Raw genomic sequence first — 17,215 nt, forward strand, 5'->3', positions numbered from 1 at the left:
GAGGCGTATACAGTACTAAAGGGCGGGCATGTACTGTGCTATCGTGGATTAGCAGATAGGCGAGAACTAGGTGTGGGATTCCTCATTAATCAGGATATAGCTGGCAACATCGAGGAGTTTTACACTATTAACGAGAGAGTGGCAGCTATCCTAATTAGGCTTAATAAGAGGTACAAGCTGAAGGTGGTGCAGGCCTACGCGCCTACACCAAGCCATGATGACCAGATAGTTGAAAGCTTCTATGAGGATGTGGAATCGGCAATGACCACAGTAAAATCACAGTACACTGTACTGATGGGCGACTTTAATGCAAAGGAAGGTAAAAAGCAGGCTGGAGACAAGGCGGTAGGTGACTATGGCATAGGTTCTAGGAACAGTAGGGGAGAGCTATTAGTAGAGTTCGCAGATAGAAATAATTTACGGATTATGAATACCTTCTTCCGCAAACGAGCAAACAGGAAGTGGACGTGGAAGAGCCCCAATGGTGAGACTAAAAATGAAATAGACTTCATACTGTGCGCACACCCTGGCATCGTAGAGGATGTGGAGGTCCTCGGTAAGGTCCGTTGTAGCGACCACAGAATGGTAACGTCTCGTGTTAGCTTAGATTTGAAGAGGGAACGGAGGAAACTGGTGAAGCGAAAGGCTATTAACGAGTTAGCATTAAGAGGAAAGATAGAGGAATTCAGAATGTCGCTGCAAAACAGATTTTCCGCTTTAACTGCAGAAGACGACCGTAGTGTTGAAACAATGAATGATAATCTTACAGCTATCGTTACAGAGTGCGCCGCAGAAATAGGTGGCAGGATGGTTCGACAGGATACCAGCAAGCTATCTCAGGAGTCTAAAGATCTGATTAAGAAACGCCAAAGCATGAGGACGTCTAACTCCACAGACAGGATAGAACTAGCAGAGCTATTGAAGTTAATAAATAAGCGCAAAGTAGCCGACATAAGAAAGTTTAACATGGAGAAAATCGAGCATGCTCTAAGGAACGGAGGTAGCCTAAGATCAGTGAGGAGAAAACTGGGCATAGGTAAAAGCCAGATGTATGCGCTAAAAGACAAACAGGGCAATGTCATCAGCAATATGGATAAGATAGTTGAATTAGCCGAAGAGTTCTACACAAATCTATACAGTAGCGAATGTAATCATCAAGTTACTGAGGGAGGCAGTTGAGCACAGCAATGGGACATCCTGCCAGTGACGAAGGAGGAAGTAAAGAAAGCCTTGGGAGCAATGCAAAGAGGGAAAGCAGCTGGTGAGGATCAGGTAACAGCAGATTTGTTGAAGGACGGAGGAGAGATTGTGCTACAAAAACTAGCCACCCTCTATTCGCAATGCCTTGTGACCTCGAGAGTACCAGAAGCTTGGAAGAACGCTAACATTATCTTAATTCATAAGAAAGGAGACGTCAAGGACTTCAAGAATTACAGACCAATCAGCTTATTGTCCGTTGCCTACAAGGTATTTGCTAAGGTAATCGCTAATAGAGTCAGGACAACCTTGGACTTTAGTCAACCAAATGATCAGGGAGGCTTTTGTAAAGGATACTCGACAATAGACCACATTCACACTATCAATCAGGTGATAGAGAAATGCGCAGAATATAACCAACCCCTATATATAGCCTTCATTGATTACGAGAAAGCATTTGATTCAGTGGAAACCTCAGCTGTCATGCAGGCATTGCGGAATCAGGGTGTAGAAGAGTGTTATGTGAAAATATTGGAAGATATATATAACGATTGCACAGCTGCTATAGTTCTCCATAAAGTCGGCAATAAAATTCCAATACGGAAAGGTGTCAGGCAGGGAGACACGATCTTGCCAATGCTCTTCACTGCCTGCTTACAGGAGGTATTCCGGGGACTGGAATGGGAACAGTTGGGGATAAGAGTTAACGCAGATACCCGAGTAATTTGCGATTCGCTGATGACATTGCCTTGCTAAGCCACTCAGGACAAGAAGTGCAAAGCATGATCAATCAGTTAGACAGGCAGAGCAGAACGGTGGGGCTAATAATTAACATGCAGAAAACCAAAGTTATGTTCAACAGCCTCGCAGGGGGAACAGCAGTTCGCAATTGGTAGCGAGGTGCTGGAAGTAGTAAGAGAATATGTCTACTTAGGGCAGGTAGTGACCGCAGATCCGGATCATGAGAGGGAAATAACTAGAAGAATAAGAATGGGGTGGAGCGCATATGGCAGGTTCTCTCAGATTATGAATGGTAGCTTACCGATATCCATGAAGAGAAAAGTATACAACAGCTGTATCCTACCGGTACTCACCTATGGGGCAGAAACGTGGAGGCTAACAAAGAGGGTTGAGCTTAAGTTAAGAACAACGCAGCGAGCTATGGAAAGGAAAATGATAGGTGTAACGTTAAGAGATCGGAAGAGGGCAGAGTGGGTGAGGGAACAAACGCGGGTTAATGACATCTTAGTTGAAATCAAGAGGAAGAAATGGGCTTGGGCAGGACATGTAATGCGAAGGCAAGATAACCGCTGGTCCTTAAGGGTAACGGAGTGGATTCCAAGAGAAAGCAAACGTAGCAGGGGACGGCAGAAAGTTAGGTGGGCGGATGAGATTAAGAATTTTGCGGGGATACAGTGGCGGCAACTGACAAAGGACAGGGTTAATTGGAGAGACATGGTAGAGGCCTCTGCCCTGCAGTGGGTGTAGTCAGGCTGCTGCTGCTGCTGTACATAGGTCAGACTGGACGCTGCTTTAATGAGAGAGCTGGGGAGCATCGCAATCTGGTGAAACAAGGGAAGAGCAGTCAGCTTGCCATCCACTGCCAGGACTGTAAGTATAAACCCATTTTTCGGCAAACTACGTTTCTTGGGCGTGGAAAGGATCGGATGGAAAGAGAGATTATTCAGGCATATCACATCAGAAAAGCAGATGGTCGGTGTGTCAGCACCGCTTCCTGGTCTCTTCTTGTTAATGAACTGGCGTTTTTGGACCACTGCAGTTGGTTGCCACGAGGCGATAGTAGCGCTGTACTTAAGCTTTGGTCTTCTCAATAAAAGTCAGTTGGAAGTGCAGCATACATCCTGTCGTACTTGTGTCTATTTCGGCCCCATTTTTTCGTGCTGCTACGTTTTTTCACGAAGGACAAGCTCTGCAGGCACGCAGAGTAACTGGATAAAGTGGTGCGAATGTTCCAGTTAAACAGTGGCCTGCTTCTGAGTTACTGACTGCATTAGGTGCCAACATCTGCACTCCTGCCGTCTGGAAAAATCTAGGAGATCAACCTTCAACTCGAAGCTATCCACATTCAGAATTCCCGAAGTGGCTTATAGCATATTCGATAAACAGCACTGGTGCGCACCGGTGCGAAATCTTATGTTCGATAAATTGCACAGGTGCGCACCGGGCATCTTCGATAAATGGGGCGCACCATCTGGGGGCACTTTTTTGTTGCCCCAAGGCGCACCGACAAAATCGGCGGTGCGCGGGGAGCTATCCCAGCAGGCGTTGCAGCAGACAAGCAGACGACAAATGGCGTCCGCACGGCAAAGGTCTGCTCGCCACGATTGTTGATTTCCTTTCAAGCACTTCTGACAGCGAAGATGAAGAAATACTGGCATTGACAAAAGAAAATGAAGGCAATGAACGGCCAAACTTTGTGAACATTATGGACAAATAAAACTAGGATGCAAAACCTCATTTCAAACTTGTATGACTAGGCAGCTGCAACCGCGGTCTATTGGAATATCGGTCCGCAGCAAGTAAAACACGTATACGCTCGAGACGCGCGGCTTGCAGTTGCTGCAGCACGTTAAAGCATTATATGGTGTTGCCGTATGCAATCTATATCATTTCCCTGGTTACGGCGCTCGGCTGCTGTCCCGAAAGACGCGGGTTCAATCCCGGCTGCGGCGGCTAAATTTCAATGGAGGCGAAATTCTAGAGGCCCACATACTGTGCAATGTCAGTGCACCTTAAAGAACCGCAGGTGGTTGAAATTTCCGGAGACCTTCACTACGGCGTCCCTCATAGCCTGAGTTCCTTTGGGACATTAAACCCCAATAAACCAAACCTAACATCATGAAATCTGGGTACATCTGCATTCATACGCTGGATAGCAGATTTCAGTTGTCTTGCGACCACACATTGTGTAGATAGAACTGGAATACGAGCGTGCCAACCTAGGGCGTACTGCGATTTTCTTGGACCAAAAGCGACTCACCAGGCATCAGCTCTTTTAAAAGCTCATTTGACATGGTAAGACGGCGCACCTTGCTGTCCATGTAACGGTTACCGCTGACATTTCAGGAGAAGAAGTTGCCTGAGCTGCATGCAAAAGCTCCAAGAAAGCAGATGACGGTATTCGCAATTCCGGGCCAACACCACCTGCGCACGCAAGGCGGCGTTCGGAACGGGCACCGGCGCGATGCAGTTTGTATTCGATGTTGCCCCGGCTTGGAGCTCCACTACTGTGGGTCCTTGAGCACCACAGTGGTTTTGGGGCAGTTCTGGTGCAAGTTTATCGAAGATGCCATTAGCTGGACAGATGATTTCAGATAGGAGGAGCAGGCTGAAGGGCCTACAACTGTTCAGTTGGGGTGGAAAGGAAGCCGTTGTAAGTGTACGGAACTGCACTGATGCACAACATCAATAACAAATATTGTTGATATGCTTCAACTCGTTCAGTGATGGACATATTCTGGGACTTTCACTGCAGTATTAAAAATTTATTTCATTTGCCAATAAAATTGTTCATAAACCACATGAAGTAGGTATTGCTGACGGTGATCGCAAATATCAGTGACTAGCAACTGGGTGCTGTAATTATTTGCAGCACTATTGATAGTATTATAGGTAGTAATACTGGTCAAATGTTTAGGGCAATCCTCCAAGGTGGAGTAGATTTGTAATAAGGGAGTAATTACTCATTGGCATCCACCCGAGCGCAGCCATACGGCTACAAAGGAAAGCTATACAGCTTTCTCAGAAATTTCGTAGTTAAAGAAAGATTCATCCTGGTCCCGGGTTCGAACCCCGGACCAGGACGAATTTTTCTTCCTGCATTGTAGTTCTGCAAGAAAAACAATTTTTGCACATTGTCTTAAGGAAACCACCGCTTGTGATCATAAATGTGATTTTAAAGTCCAACCCCCCAAATGTAGGATGCTTTACCACATGTAGCCAGTTGTGAATTTGCCTAAAAGCATCCGACGCTGCGGGATGGCTCAAAAGTCAGTGTCGAGGAAAATGTTTCCACCAGAATGATTCTGAAGCGTGAACTGAAATAAACATTTTAAATTGAAAAATATTAAAAATCCTTTTTAATTTTGAAGTTCCTGCATATTGTCACGTAGCAGTTGGTACAGGTAGCGCCGCGTCCAGACGGCAGAGGAACACCAACACCGAGATGATGCCAGCGCACACTGAGACGGCCAGGATGGAACGTCGAGCTTTGTCTTCTTCAGCAGCGAACAGCGTGGCGCACGAGCTGCGTGCCGAACAGCCGCCGGGCGGCTATTGTTGTAGACGCGGCAATATATGGGGTAAAAAAAAAGAAACGCTGGCAGCATGATGTATGGTTTGTCGGCATATTGAGGCTAATTTGGGAAATCAAATGGAGATTAGGTATTAAATCTAGCATTCATTAGCGTAAACAATTTTGTGCTGCCCGCCAGTTTGTTATACACAGTGAGAGCTGGGACAGAGCCTTTCCGTGGGGAAGACACTGAAATGAGAGGTAGGCTGGCAGGTGTGGCACCCATGTTCTCGCACTGTTCTAATCACACCCTACTTGTCCCCTGTGGTTCTCTTAACCAACCTAGTTAGTTGCCTTAACCAACAAGGGAGGGTGCCGGCGTTGCCAGTGCCACGGATGGCGTGATTGCTACGGGTGCACACGGGGGAGACAGCTGCTTTGGCTCGGGAACTTGGATGCGGGCTGACATTCAGGCACGGCGCTCCGCCAGTGGGGCGAGGCCTCACGGGGACGAATGTTCTCCCGTGTCTCATCTTGCTGCGGAGTATCCTCTGTCTTAGCCTGGGCAAGCATTCGCTCGTAACCTTGCTGGTGAGACAGAAGACCGCACTTCCGTTGCCCATGTTATTGCTGTTACAGCAAGAAATGTCTGTTTGTATCAATCTTTCCTTTGTTCCCGCAGACGCTATCATGGGGTGAGCTCTGGCAGTTTTAAACTGTGTCAGCCACGGTTAACGTATCTCCCCACAACTGGCGTCACTGCCGTCATTCAGCTGTGGAAAGTGGAACTGACGGGAGAAAAAATTTGATCATAGTGGTCGGAGGCAAACAATACCAAGTAATAATCCATGTATACTAATGTGTTCTGTGTCATTACGAAGAAAAGAACACGCGGTCAAAATTTCGTGTCTACACTCCTGTAAGAGACTACTCCCTTTGAGCTTTAATTCCGCTTTATTCGATCAAGTTTCTGATTCCCCTTGAAACTGCTGGTGCACCACTGCCCTGGGGTGCTGCCACTGGTGGGGTTCGTGCAATCCAAGTTGATGCCCAGTCATTAATTCAACTGCCACTCAGCTGCATTAATTCAGCTGCCACCTCATCAAAACTGGTGCAGCAGGTGTCGTCTGTACCAGCACAAACCTCTTTAAACGCTGCGCCATTGATACCGGAAGCACTTTGTAGCTAGTATCACCACCAGCAGCCATGTTTGTTTTGCAAACAACAAAACTGCGTGTAATCAGACATGTACGATGAATAAAAGGGGGGGGGGGGGGGGGGGGGGCTCCTTTTTCGTTGTGAACTCTCCAGCAGCAGCTGTTTGGGCTTATGAAGCCTGTCGTGAAGTTTGTTGTCTCATGGTTCACACTGTGACAGACCACCTTGAGGACTGCACGGAAGCTGTTCTTCTGGCCAAAAACATTGGGCCACATTTTGTAGCCAGAGAACACGTGGAGATGTTTTCACATGAAACAGCTGCAGCAAAAACGCTTTCTGAAGCCTGCACAAATTCTCACCACGTATTGAAAAAAAAAAAAAAAAAATGAATGTATCCAGGGGCCACCAGAGGTCAGTTGGTGGAAACTCCCCTGCTGATAATAACATCAGTAATAACGGTGGGCAGCACACCTCTCACGATCTCATTGCCAGACACCTGGAGAAAGATGAGTCTGCTGATGGCATGCACCTGACATTGCTCATCTTCAGCACCTTGAAGACCTGAAGTGCCAGTTTCTGAGTAAAAGACTAGCGTGGTGACAACCGAATCGTGTGTGCCAAGTACTTAACAATGCAAGAGCGGGGGCTAGTTGGTGCTTCATACTGATCACTTCGCACTAAAAGGCACAGACACACGCCCGTTTGTGTTTTCGTGTGTCTGTGCCTTTTAGTGCGAATTGATCAGTGCCAAGTACTTGCCAGCACTATGTTTCATTTAACCCCGTCAAAAGTCCTTCTTGGGCTGGCTAAGGAGATCTGCTGGCAGCAGTGACCGGAATCAGTTCTGCTCCTAAAGGCAACTGGGTTGGGGTCGCTGTTGAGCAGATGCTGCTTGGAGCATTCACTATCTTCATGTGGGCTTGTCGGTTAAGCATCATCATAAGAGGCAGCACAAAAGAAACCAGGACGAAAAGGAAGACTGGTTTCCTTTGCGCTGCCTCTTGTAATGATGGTAGGCATGGCAGCACTCTCAATGACGCTGCCACGGTGGCTCTGTGGTTATGGTGCTCGGCTGCTGACTGGAAAGACGCGGGTTCGATCCCGGCCGCGGTGGCTAGAATTTTTATGGAGGCAAAATTCTAGAGACCTGTGTACTGTACGATGTCAGTGCATGTTAGAGAACCCCAGGTGGTGGAAATTGCTGGAGCCCTTTACTAAGGCCTCCCTCATAGCCTGAGTCGCTTTGGGACATTAAACCCCCATAAACCAAACCAAAGTCTCAGTGATGGCTTTGTTTCACTCGTGGCAAAGCCACCATTTTCTGCTCTGTCCTAGAGGACTGTCAAGAATGTTGAGCACTGCTTACAGCTTTTGACCTGCAACAGTGATTCTTTGTGAAGCCACTAATGCCAAAGCTATGAGAGAAGAAGACTATTGGTAACTGATGTGATGCATTCCAATGTGTCTGCTTAACACAGAGCTGTCCTAAAGGTGTGAGGGCAACAGCCTTGAACGTGGAGTGCATCCCAGGAAAGCTGGCGCTATGCAGTTCTGTTGCTCATGCAGTTTCCACTTCTCAGGCAAAATCCAATGCACTGGTTAGCATGGATGTTGGTCAGTAACTTGGACAGTTGGGTACTTTGGTCGTCACAAATTCCATTCATGGGGAAACAGCACAACATGCTGTATGGTTATGGGCGTATGATCAGGTGTTGTGGGGGAGAGTTTGAAATGATTGGAATTGGGGAAAAGCTGTTCAGAAAAACTGTAATATTAATGCTTTTTTGCTTAGCCTGGAACATTTTTTTTTGGTGTTGTTTGCTGCAGTTATCATTGGGGATCTACACCTGCTGTGTTTTGTTCTGCTAACACCACTTATTAACAGCACTTGTAGTTTTCTTTCTGCCTTCTGTCAGTTGACAGAATGGTGTCGTGCCTGAAAGAAGACTCTTCCCCTCGTCCTCCCCCCACAGGCTCCCACAGCTGTGCCCCAAACACCGAGTCGGCGTTCCTGCACAACAGCCACCTGCTCAGCCTGGTGGCACTGCGCGATGTTGAGCCGGGAGAGGTGGGTGCGGGATTTTATCGAGTGGTGGTGGGACTGTCAGGAAGAAGTTGATTTCACCCCACAGTAGCGGTAGGAATGATCCGTGAAAGACATGAGAGCATAAAACGGCAACACAGATGAGTAAGGGAACAGGACGAGCCCTTACTTGTCCATGTTGCCGTTTTGCGCTCTCGTCTCTCATGAATGCGCACCAACAAGCCCAGCTTCAAGTACTTCGTAGGAATAATCACCAGGGGGGCATAATTAGGCTGCTATAAAATGGGAAAAAGCGCATTGCATTTTTAGGAACAAACGTCTTTCTGAGCCGCTAGACCAGGTGGTAGACCCCTAGGAACCCCAGCAGCCTTCCACATGTGTCAAGGAAGTCCCCCCTAACAATTGAACATCACAATTGGTCGATTTTGCGTGTCAACAGACCATGTGCGCTTTTCTCTTGCTCTTGTAAGTACCGCGTTTACTCTCGTAATTCACATACTTTTTTTCTTGTAACTTCGGGCTTCCAAAAACGAGGTGCACAAATTACGAATTACACAAAAAATTTTCTCAACACATCTTAAAAAACTCTACAAAGGTCGTAGCGCACAATATATACTGTATAGGTATTGCCCCCTGTACGTAGGCCACTGTTCTTGCACCCCTCGCTGGTCATCAATACAGTTGACTCAAATCTCCCACCCCAACCTAGGTTGCGTAGGTCCCCCTGGGATGGCCATGACGGCCACTAGCCGCAGCTCAGGTTTCAATGGCCAGCAACATCTTTTCCTTCCATTTTTATTAACAATAAATCGCCACCAACAACAGCAACGATAAAATCGCAGAGCCAGCAGTGGGAGGCAAAGGAGATAAGAGGCAATAAAACGACGCGCTCGCATGCGGCCCGGCTGACAAGCGGCAAACCGAACAGCAAACAGTTTGGCAGTTTCGGATTCGGGCACACACAGCTGGTTGACAGCGACCACCAGCTTGCTCGCACTGGTGGCACACGGCGCATAATTCGTGCTCTCACCACTCGCACCTGTCGAAAACGCATGCGTCAATGTGGACGTGCCGTTTTTCCCAAGCCTGCCTTGTGCGCACCCATGTAGTACATGCTGGTGGGCTGGCACAGCAAGGAACACAAAATATGCTTGTAAAAGTTTTTTTTTTTTCGAAAATTCAGCTAAGAAGTTTGGGTGCGCATATTATGTGAGTAAGTATGGTATTTATTTTATGTTTTAGCTTTCTTTATTCAGTGTCCATCTTTCGCTCATGCTCAGACCTAATTAATTCAGCCCCAAGACAAACACCTTCCCCCGCATTCGTGCACTCGTCTGGGCTGGCCAACTGGGAAGTGTGCCATGCCTACAGGCGCATGCAACACGTGCCGCTTTGTGTGCCATGCCCCTTCCACACCACCTGGCCAGCACATTGTTCTAAACGTGCACTGGCGCAGCTTTTTGCACCAATGTCTTGGCACGTCTGGACGAGCCACTGCCGCTGACGCTCCCACCATAATAGGAACACGCAGCAGGGCTGGTGTAGAACCATCCGATGTACCCAGAACTGCAATAATTACACCATTAGGCATTTTCGAATACCTCCGCATGCCATTTGGCCTCCGTAACTCTGGCCAGACGTTACCAGCGTGGCCAGACGTAGGAATGTCCCGCAGAAGGTGGCCAGGGACCCAAGATATCGATGTGGACGTTGTCAAAACGGCCGGACGGCGGAGGGAACGAGCCGAAGGGAGAGGTCGTATGTCGCTGAGTTTTGGACTACTGGCAAGCCAGGCAGGCACGGTCCCAGGCGCGCACGTCCTTGTTGATGCCGGGCCAGACGTGGCGTTTAGTGAGAAGATGCTGCGTGGCGCAAATTCTGGGATAGGATAGGCCATGGAGGGCATCGAAGACAAGACGACGAAAGTCAGAGGGGACCAAAGGGCGCGGAGTGCCAGCCGAAGTGTCGCAGATGATGGGGACGGGGCACGAAGGGAGGAGAATTTCACGGAGAACCAGCGCTGCAGGGTCCTTGCAAAGCTCCATAACTTTCGAGTCATGTTGCTGTACTTTTGTGAGGGCGGCAAAGTCGATGTTCGGTGATGGAGCAGCAGTGGCAAGGGAAGCAGTAACAAGCTACAGAGCATCCGCCGGGGCATTGTCAAAACCCTGCACATGTCTGATGTCGGTCGTGAATTCTGCCGCGTACGAAAGGTGACGAATTTTGCGAGACGAGAATTTACCGCTCCCCGATTTGATGGCAAAATGAGTGATTTGTAGTCGGTGACAATGTGGAACTGCCGACCTTCTAGGAGGTGCATGAAATGCCGCACGGACATGTACATGGCAAGAAGTTCATGACTGAAAGTACTGTAGCGGCTTTCCGCAGCAGAAAACTTGTGTGAGAAAAAAGATAAAGGGCGCCAGGCACCATCTACGAGCTGGTGTGGCACAGCTCCAACTCTGGAGTCGAAGGCGTCAGTCATGAGGCGTAGGGGTGCATCAGGGCACGGATGGCCAAGGAAGGTGAGGTCGGAGAGTTTCGCCTTGGCGGCCCGGAAGTAATCCAGAGCAGCTGAAGACCATGTGAGTTGTGCGGAGTTTGTTTTCTTGCCTTGAAGCATGTCTGTCAATGGTTTGAGGAGTGCAGCACAGTGAGGGATGAACGGCGATAAAAATTGATAAGGCCAAAAAATTCACGGAGTTTGCGGATTGAGGCAGGCTGCGGAAAGTGTTGAATGGCCTGGACTTTTGATGGGAGAGGCCGGATGCCGGAGCGGGTGACACGGTGACCAAGGAAGTCAAGCTCCGACTTGCCAAATTCACATTTTGCTCTGTTGATGATCAGGTCGTAATCAGAGAGCCGTTGAAACACTGGCACTCAGTGTCTGCGCTACAGATGGCACAGACAGCATGAAACTAACACTGAAATGAGTTTTCACTAACGACGTCTGCTTCATGCACGCCCGCCACAAGTGTGGAGAGGCCAGTGTGGGTGCTCGCAGAAGCCCTGTGCTAGACCAATGGAAGATTTGTTGTTGGTAGCGCTCAGCTGAGTTCATATTTCGTATTGAGAGGCGTCTAGTAGTAGCGCCAACAATAGCCATACTGCATCCTGTAGGGGCCACTTGGGGTGGGCCAGCGGGAAGCTTTGTTGATGAGGGCACACCATTTGGTAGAGGTTAATTCCATCCACCCGGGATTCTTTTTGCACAGAGCGGTGCATCGGAATGGGGCAGAGTTCATGATTTGTGTGGTCCCATCCACACAGCAGCGGCCACATGTGGGATGTCATGTCTAAATTAGACTGCCTTCATGGGACAAGGGTGCTGTTCTGGTATGCTGCCAATGGAGGCGGCAGCAGCCAAGAAGTGCTCACTCTTGTACAGACAGTCAGTGTGATGCGGGCACCAGAGTATGTGTTGATGACGGGTGCAGACCATGCGAGGAGCGAGTGGCATGATCCAGTCAGACCCTCTCTCCACTGTGCCCCAAGTCAGCCACGTTTCAATGGAGGCAAAAGGCACCTGTGTGATGTCAATGTATGTCCCAGCGTACTCGCACAATAACAAAAAAAAACTACCTTGGGGCCCTCCGCTGTGCCTCTTCTCCTTTCACTCTCACCTTCCTCTCTTCCTTCGCACCATTAGTCGCACCGGTTAATGTCCAACAGGCAATTAAAAATTGCGGTATAGTGGTTGGTACACCCTGTCACGTGGGTATTCATGCAGTGCATTTATTGCCACTTTTACGTGGTTCGAGCATTAATTAACGGGCTCGTGCAAGCTAGCTCATCAAGAAAAGCGTTCTGCTGTTATGAAGCAGAAGTGAAGCAGGTAGTATGTGGTGAACAATTTATTGTTCAACAGTGTTAAAAAAACGGCTTGCGATATACATTAGTAAATGTGGGCATATGATGGCTGAGAACAAGTGGGGATAAGTTTATTTACAAAGGCTTCAAAATATGGAGGGAGGGCTTGGGGGTCGTCGATCTCCTTTTGGCAGCCTTGAGGTTCGATCACTGATTGGAGCAGCTGTGGGTTTCATCTTGGTGAGTTGCATGAAGAACAAAAAAACATATTTTAAAATAAATAGCTCTTTCATATTATGCAGTTTTACATGTTATGCAATCATAGAAATGAAGATATCTTACAATGAATGTGTTGATTTTTGCCCACTGGCCACAAATAGTGGCAAGCTTTAAGAAATGGCAACGTGCTCTACCAAGATTTGGCTAGTGCACACTCATCTGCTTCTCATCAGAATATTTTTAAATATATTCATCTCATTGCCTAATTAAAAAGAAAAACTTCCTATACTAGGATTCAACTTGAAAAAAAAAAAACAGCAGTTCGTAACAGTAGGTCATGTGCACGTTGTCCTGAATATTCCGCTAATCAATCACAACAGTGAAGAAATGCAGTTTTTAAGGTTTGACTATCAAAAAAGGCAGATGCACCGAAATTGTTGAGCTTATAAATTTTTCTCGTGACTAGCTCCTTGTTTAGGTTACAAGAAAAGATTTAACTCTGTTCTATTTTTTGTCATGGAGGACTTTGTCGACCGTCCTGAATGTGGGCAGAACTTCGCTGTATCAGTTGTATCAGACTGTAACTGTTGTGTTAACTAAAGCACTTCAAGGTCACTGCCAACGTTGTAAAGCGTACAAGTGGCCATTTAAGCTGTTTTCTTCAAAACAAGCTTACCGTATTTTCCGGTGTATAAGATGCACCCTTTTATAAGACGCACCCGCCATATATGCAGGCAGTCACTGAAAAAGTTGGCACATAAGACGCACCCGTGTATAAGACGCACCCCAGCTTACCCAGTTAGGCTGGTGAGGCTTAATTAAACGCGCTTGTGCGACCATCGCGAAATGCACCGTACCTGTGAGAAATTCTTAAGCAATGCTAAGTAATCGAAAAAGGCAACACTCACACCATACCTGCCCAGGATTTAGCAAGAAATAAAAAAAAACGAAAGAGTTCTCCCATATATCCACACCAACATTTTATTTTTACTTAAAACCTTCGAAGTCTTCATCTTCAGATGCGCTATCAAAAAGTTCGCCCAATACTCGAGGCAATGCGGCTAAAACACGCACTACATACGTGCTACGTACATGGAGCAAACAAAGTTGCAAAGGGGGACTAAAAAAAAAATGCCGGCTTGTCTTGCCTTGTCTTGACACTGGTGAGAAGCGCGATTGTCGCCATCTTTTGGCATTCCACATTACTTTTGCTTGGTGCCTCTGAAACGGCCATGCGTTTGTGATCCCGGAAGTCGTCATCCCCGCCGTTTCATGATAAAGTTCACCTGAAAAAGTGGCGCAGGGCGGTCCCCATATTGAAGTGTTACAACCGTGTTATTTTCCATCGATATTTTTTCGGTGAAAAAAGCTTGAGCATGAACCTGAGTGATTTCTGAACTTGGAAAAAAAAAAACGAAAATTTCGCGTATAAGACACACCCTTGTATACGACGCTCCAGGAAGATTTTTGAAAAAAAGCCGCGTCTTATACACCGGAAAATACGGTAGCATGGTAGATTTAAAGCATGACAACGCACTGTCGCATCACTCCCTCGAAAGTGACCCAACTGAAAATGCATATAGTGACCACACAGCAATATATGGTTCAGCCAGTTCAGCCAAAAGCGCTGCAGTCATGGTGCTGCTGCCTGCCCTTTTTGCTGCACAGCTTTCCAGGGTGGTCGTGCCCATGCTGCATCACAGTGGCCTGGTTATTCATGTCAGTCAGGGCACGTTTAACAGTGCGACGTGGCAGCACTTCATCGCATGACAGTTTTTTAAATCTTGCGAGAATTAGTTTAAGCTAAAGAAAAAGACCTGTGCTCAATTTATTCTGCAAATAGCTTAAATGGGCAGTTCTCAGCATGTTGTGCAACTTTTACTGTGAAATTTTTGTGGATATTTAACGATAATTGTAATCTATTTTAGCTTTATTATTTAGCAACTGAGCTACATTTTACGAATTTTCTGACCTGCATGGTCAAGATGACTGCATAACTCTGCTCTGATAGAAGCTTCATAAAATGCGTTGTAGTTTTTTAAAGCTTGCCGCAGGTTTGCCAGAATATCCCATGTGCATGTAAGCTCTATAAAAGTTCACGTGAACAGAAAATACACCTGCTTGCTCAGAAAGCAAGTGCGCAAAATACAAAGGACAATTATTCAGCCCAGTGTATGAAAGAAACTACATTATTCCAGCATCCATAAAAATAATTAACACCACATAAGCACTGTTTGCTATTATTGTTCAATTTTGTTTCAAATTTTTCAGTTCAGGTTTTTCTTTGAAAAGCCTTGAGAGAGACGGCAATGCAGTTTGTCTGGGTGGATTCTACAGCATAGCAGATATAATGTACCAGGAACAGCTCTATAACTAAACCATTAATTAGGTAAATTTACTAATTAATTTTGTTAATATTTTACAGGCAAGATTATATCGCGAAATTGAAGAGCGGCAGCATCGCGTGTGAACCCAATCTTTTAAATTTTCTTAATCGGCAATATGGTTTGAAATACTTCAAAAGTATTCATTCGAAGCGTTGTTGAGTTCACTTTCCTCCATTGCATGTTTATAAAACACCGTGTGTTGCGCAAATAAACGCACGCCGTAGAATGCTTCTCCCAGCTAAACGGGCGCATTGTTCGAGCTCAAATTTAGCACAGATGTGGCATTTGGTCAGTAGAATTGTTTCATGCTACATTTGTTTGGGTTCTTTGCCTGATTTGAAGAAAAAAAGTCACATATTCGTATCATCTTCGATACGATATACATGCGATAGTATCGCTGCATGTAGTATCATCACAGAAATCGCTAACTGCTTCTGTGTCATCAAATACTCAAATGGCATTTCTATCTTTTACATTAGAAATGCAAGCGATGCGAATTTATAAATTTGTGACACGGTAAAGCCAATGTAGCGACCTTTCAAATTGCATTTTTGACGTCTCATATTTCGAAGCACATTGTCATCAATATGTGGGAAGCTAAGCTTTTATTGAAGAAACAAGGCAACATTTTTGACACGTACCTTTTTTCGAGACAATTGCCCTGACTGGGGCGTGAACCTTGTGGGCTTTGACGCTAAAGAAGATCTCTAAGCAGCTCCGATTACTCGTTTCTATGCCCTGCTTGGCTGCAGCCTGTTGCACAGTTTTTGCTCTGGACACCTTTTGCCTTGGCTTTTGAGACTGCCTCTAATCCTCTACTGCCCATGCATCATAACAGCAAAGCCCTCCTCCTTGTCGGCGGGTAAACACGAAGCGAATGATATTCCAAAAAGATACAATGCATTTCACCAGTACCTTCAGCCCTGCCATGATTTATGTTGTCCAGGCCTTCCGAAACACAGAGTGCAATGTTGAACAGGGGACTGAGGTGCAGTCCTCCTCCTCTTCTCAACCCCCCGGGAGGAGAGCACATCTGGAGGTAGGCGCTCAAGGAGGGAGCTTCCGGACGCTGTGTGCTTCACGTCAGTGCTGCCTCAGTTGAATCTGTAGCGTGCCACCGTGGTCCAGCAGCTGAAGACGACGACAGTCCCAGTACGCCTGCCAAGCACGCCCAGACTGGATTTTCATGGCTGCTTAACTGCAAGGCCGGCGCAGCGCTGTTCCGTCCCAGCCTGGCTGAGCGCGTCCAGCCGAATATATTTGTGGAGACCCGACGATGACTGGTGCCCACGATTCGTCTCCACAAATCTGCCACAAGAATTGGGCTGTTTGAGTGAAAAGTGCCGAAAACCCACGGAAATCCCTGGAGGGGTCCAAGTGGGTGGCTGCCAGAGGTTTCCTGTGCAGCCGAGCCAAACGAAGCCATTCTGACCGCTGGATCTTGCACATGTGTCCAACAGAGGGAGGGAACCCTCTGGTGGCAACATCTTGTTGCGCATGCACAGTGCTGTGCAGGCTGCGTTGGCGATGCAGGCTGTGGGATGACGAGGGACACATAAAGATCGAGTAAACAGTGATCCCCTTGCCATGTGGCAACATCTATATCAGTCACCTAAATAAAAGTCTTCAACAGCACAGAAGAAATCTGAAGGATGCAAGCTAGCTGAGCAAGCACTGCAGCCAGTATAAAGACTGCACTCTTGAAGGAACGGCCATTCCGCGCAAGTGTCGCCACACCACCACACGGGTGGTAGCAGAAGCCATTGCAAGATCCCCTGACAAATGTGACCATCCATACACCTGAGTGAGCTGCTGTTCCTGAGCACCCATGAACGTGTGTGAGTGACTGGAGGGAAGGGGCGGCTCTAACGAGACAACTGTGTTGTTTTTTCCTTCTTGTTTTGTTGTGGCACTGATGCCAGTCCAAAGCAATAAACAATGTTGTTAGTCCAACCTCTGTTTGTTACTGTCCACTACCTGTTAATAAGCTGAGTGCACAGTGTGCTGCTCGTCTGCGCAGGAGATCACCATTTCCTACCTGGACGAATGCAGCCTCAACAGAAGTCGTCACAGCCGGGCCAAGATTCTCAGGTGAGCTGCATCTTTTTCTGGCAAGGCTGCTCGTCCACAACTTCCCTTCTTGTC

General features: G+C 47.2%; 1 protein-coding gene across 6 annotated transcripts in view; it reads left to right on the top strand.

Moving 5' to 3' along the window:
* The window catches only part of Smyd5 (SET and MYND domain containing, class 5), a 110,117-nt gene that overhangs the window by 73,201 nt on the left and 19,701 nt on the right, over positions 1-17,215 (top strand). For 4 of the 6 annotated variants that reach the window (XR_016283295.1, XM_089546636.1, XM_089546638.1 and 1 more), the window contains 2 exons: positions 8,584-8,678; positions 17,091-17,161. Coding sequence is in view for 4 of the 6 variants with exons in the window: in XM_089546636.1 (XP_089402762.1) it covers positions 8,584-8,678; positions 17,091-17,161 (166 nt within the window). In the remaining 2 variants the exon portion in view is untranslated. The remainder of the gene's footprint in view (positions 1-8,583; positions 8,679-17,090; positions 17,162-17,215) is intronic. The other 2 variants (XR_016283294.1, XM_089546637.1) reach the window with 1 other exon arrangement.

The sequence above is a fragment of the Amblyomma mixtum genome, chromosome 5 (assembly GCF_055824585.1).
Source record: "Amblyomma mixtum isolate Tamu chromosome 5, ASM5582458v1, whole genome shotgun sequence".
NCBI lineage: Eukaryota > Metazoa > Arthropoda > Arachnida > Ixodida > Ixodidae > Amblyomma > Amblyomma mixtum.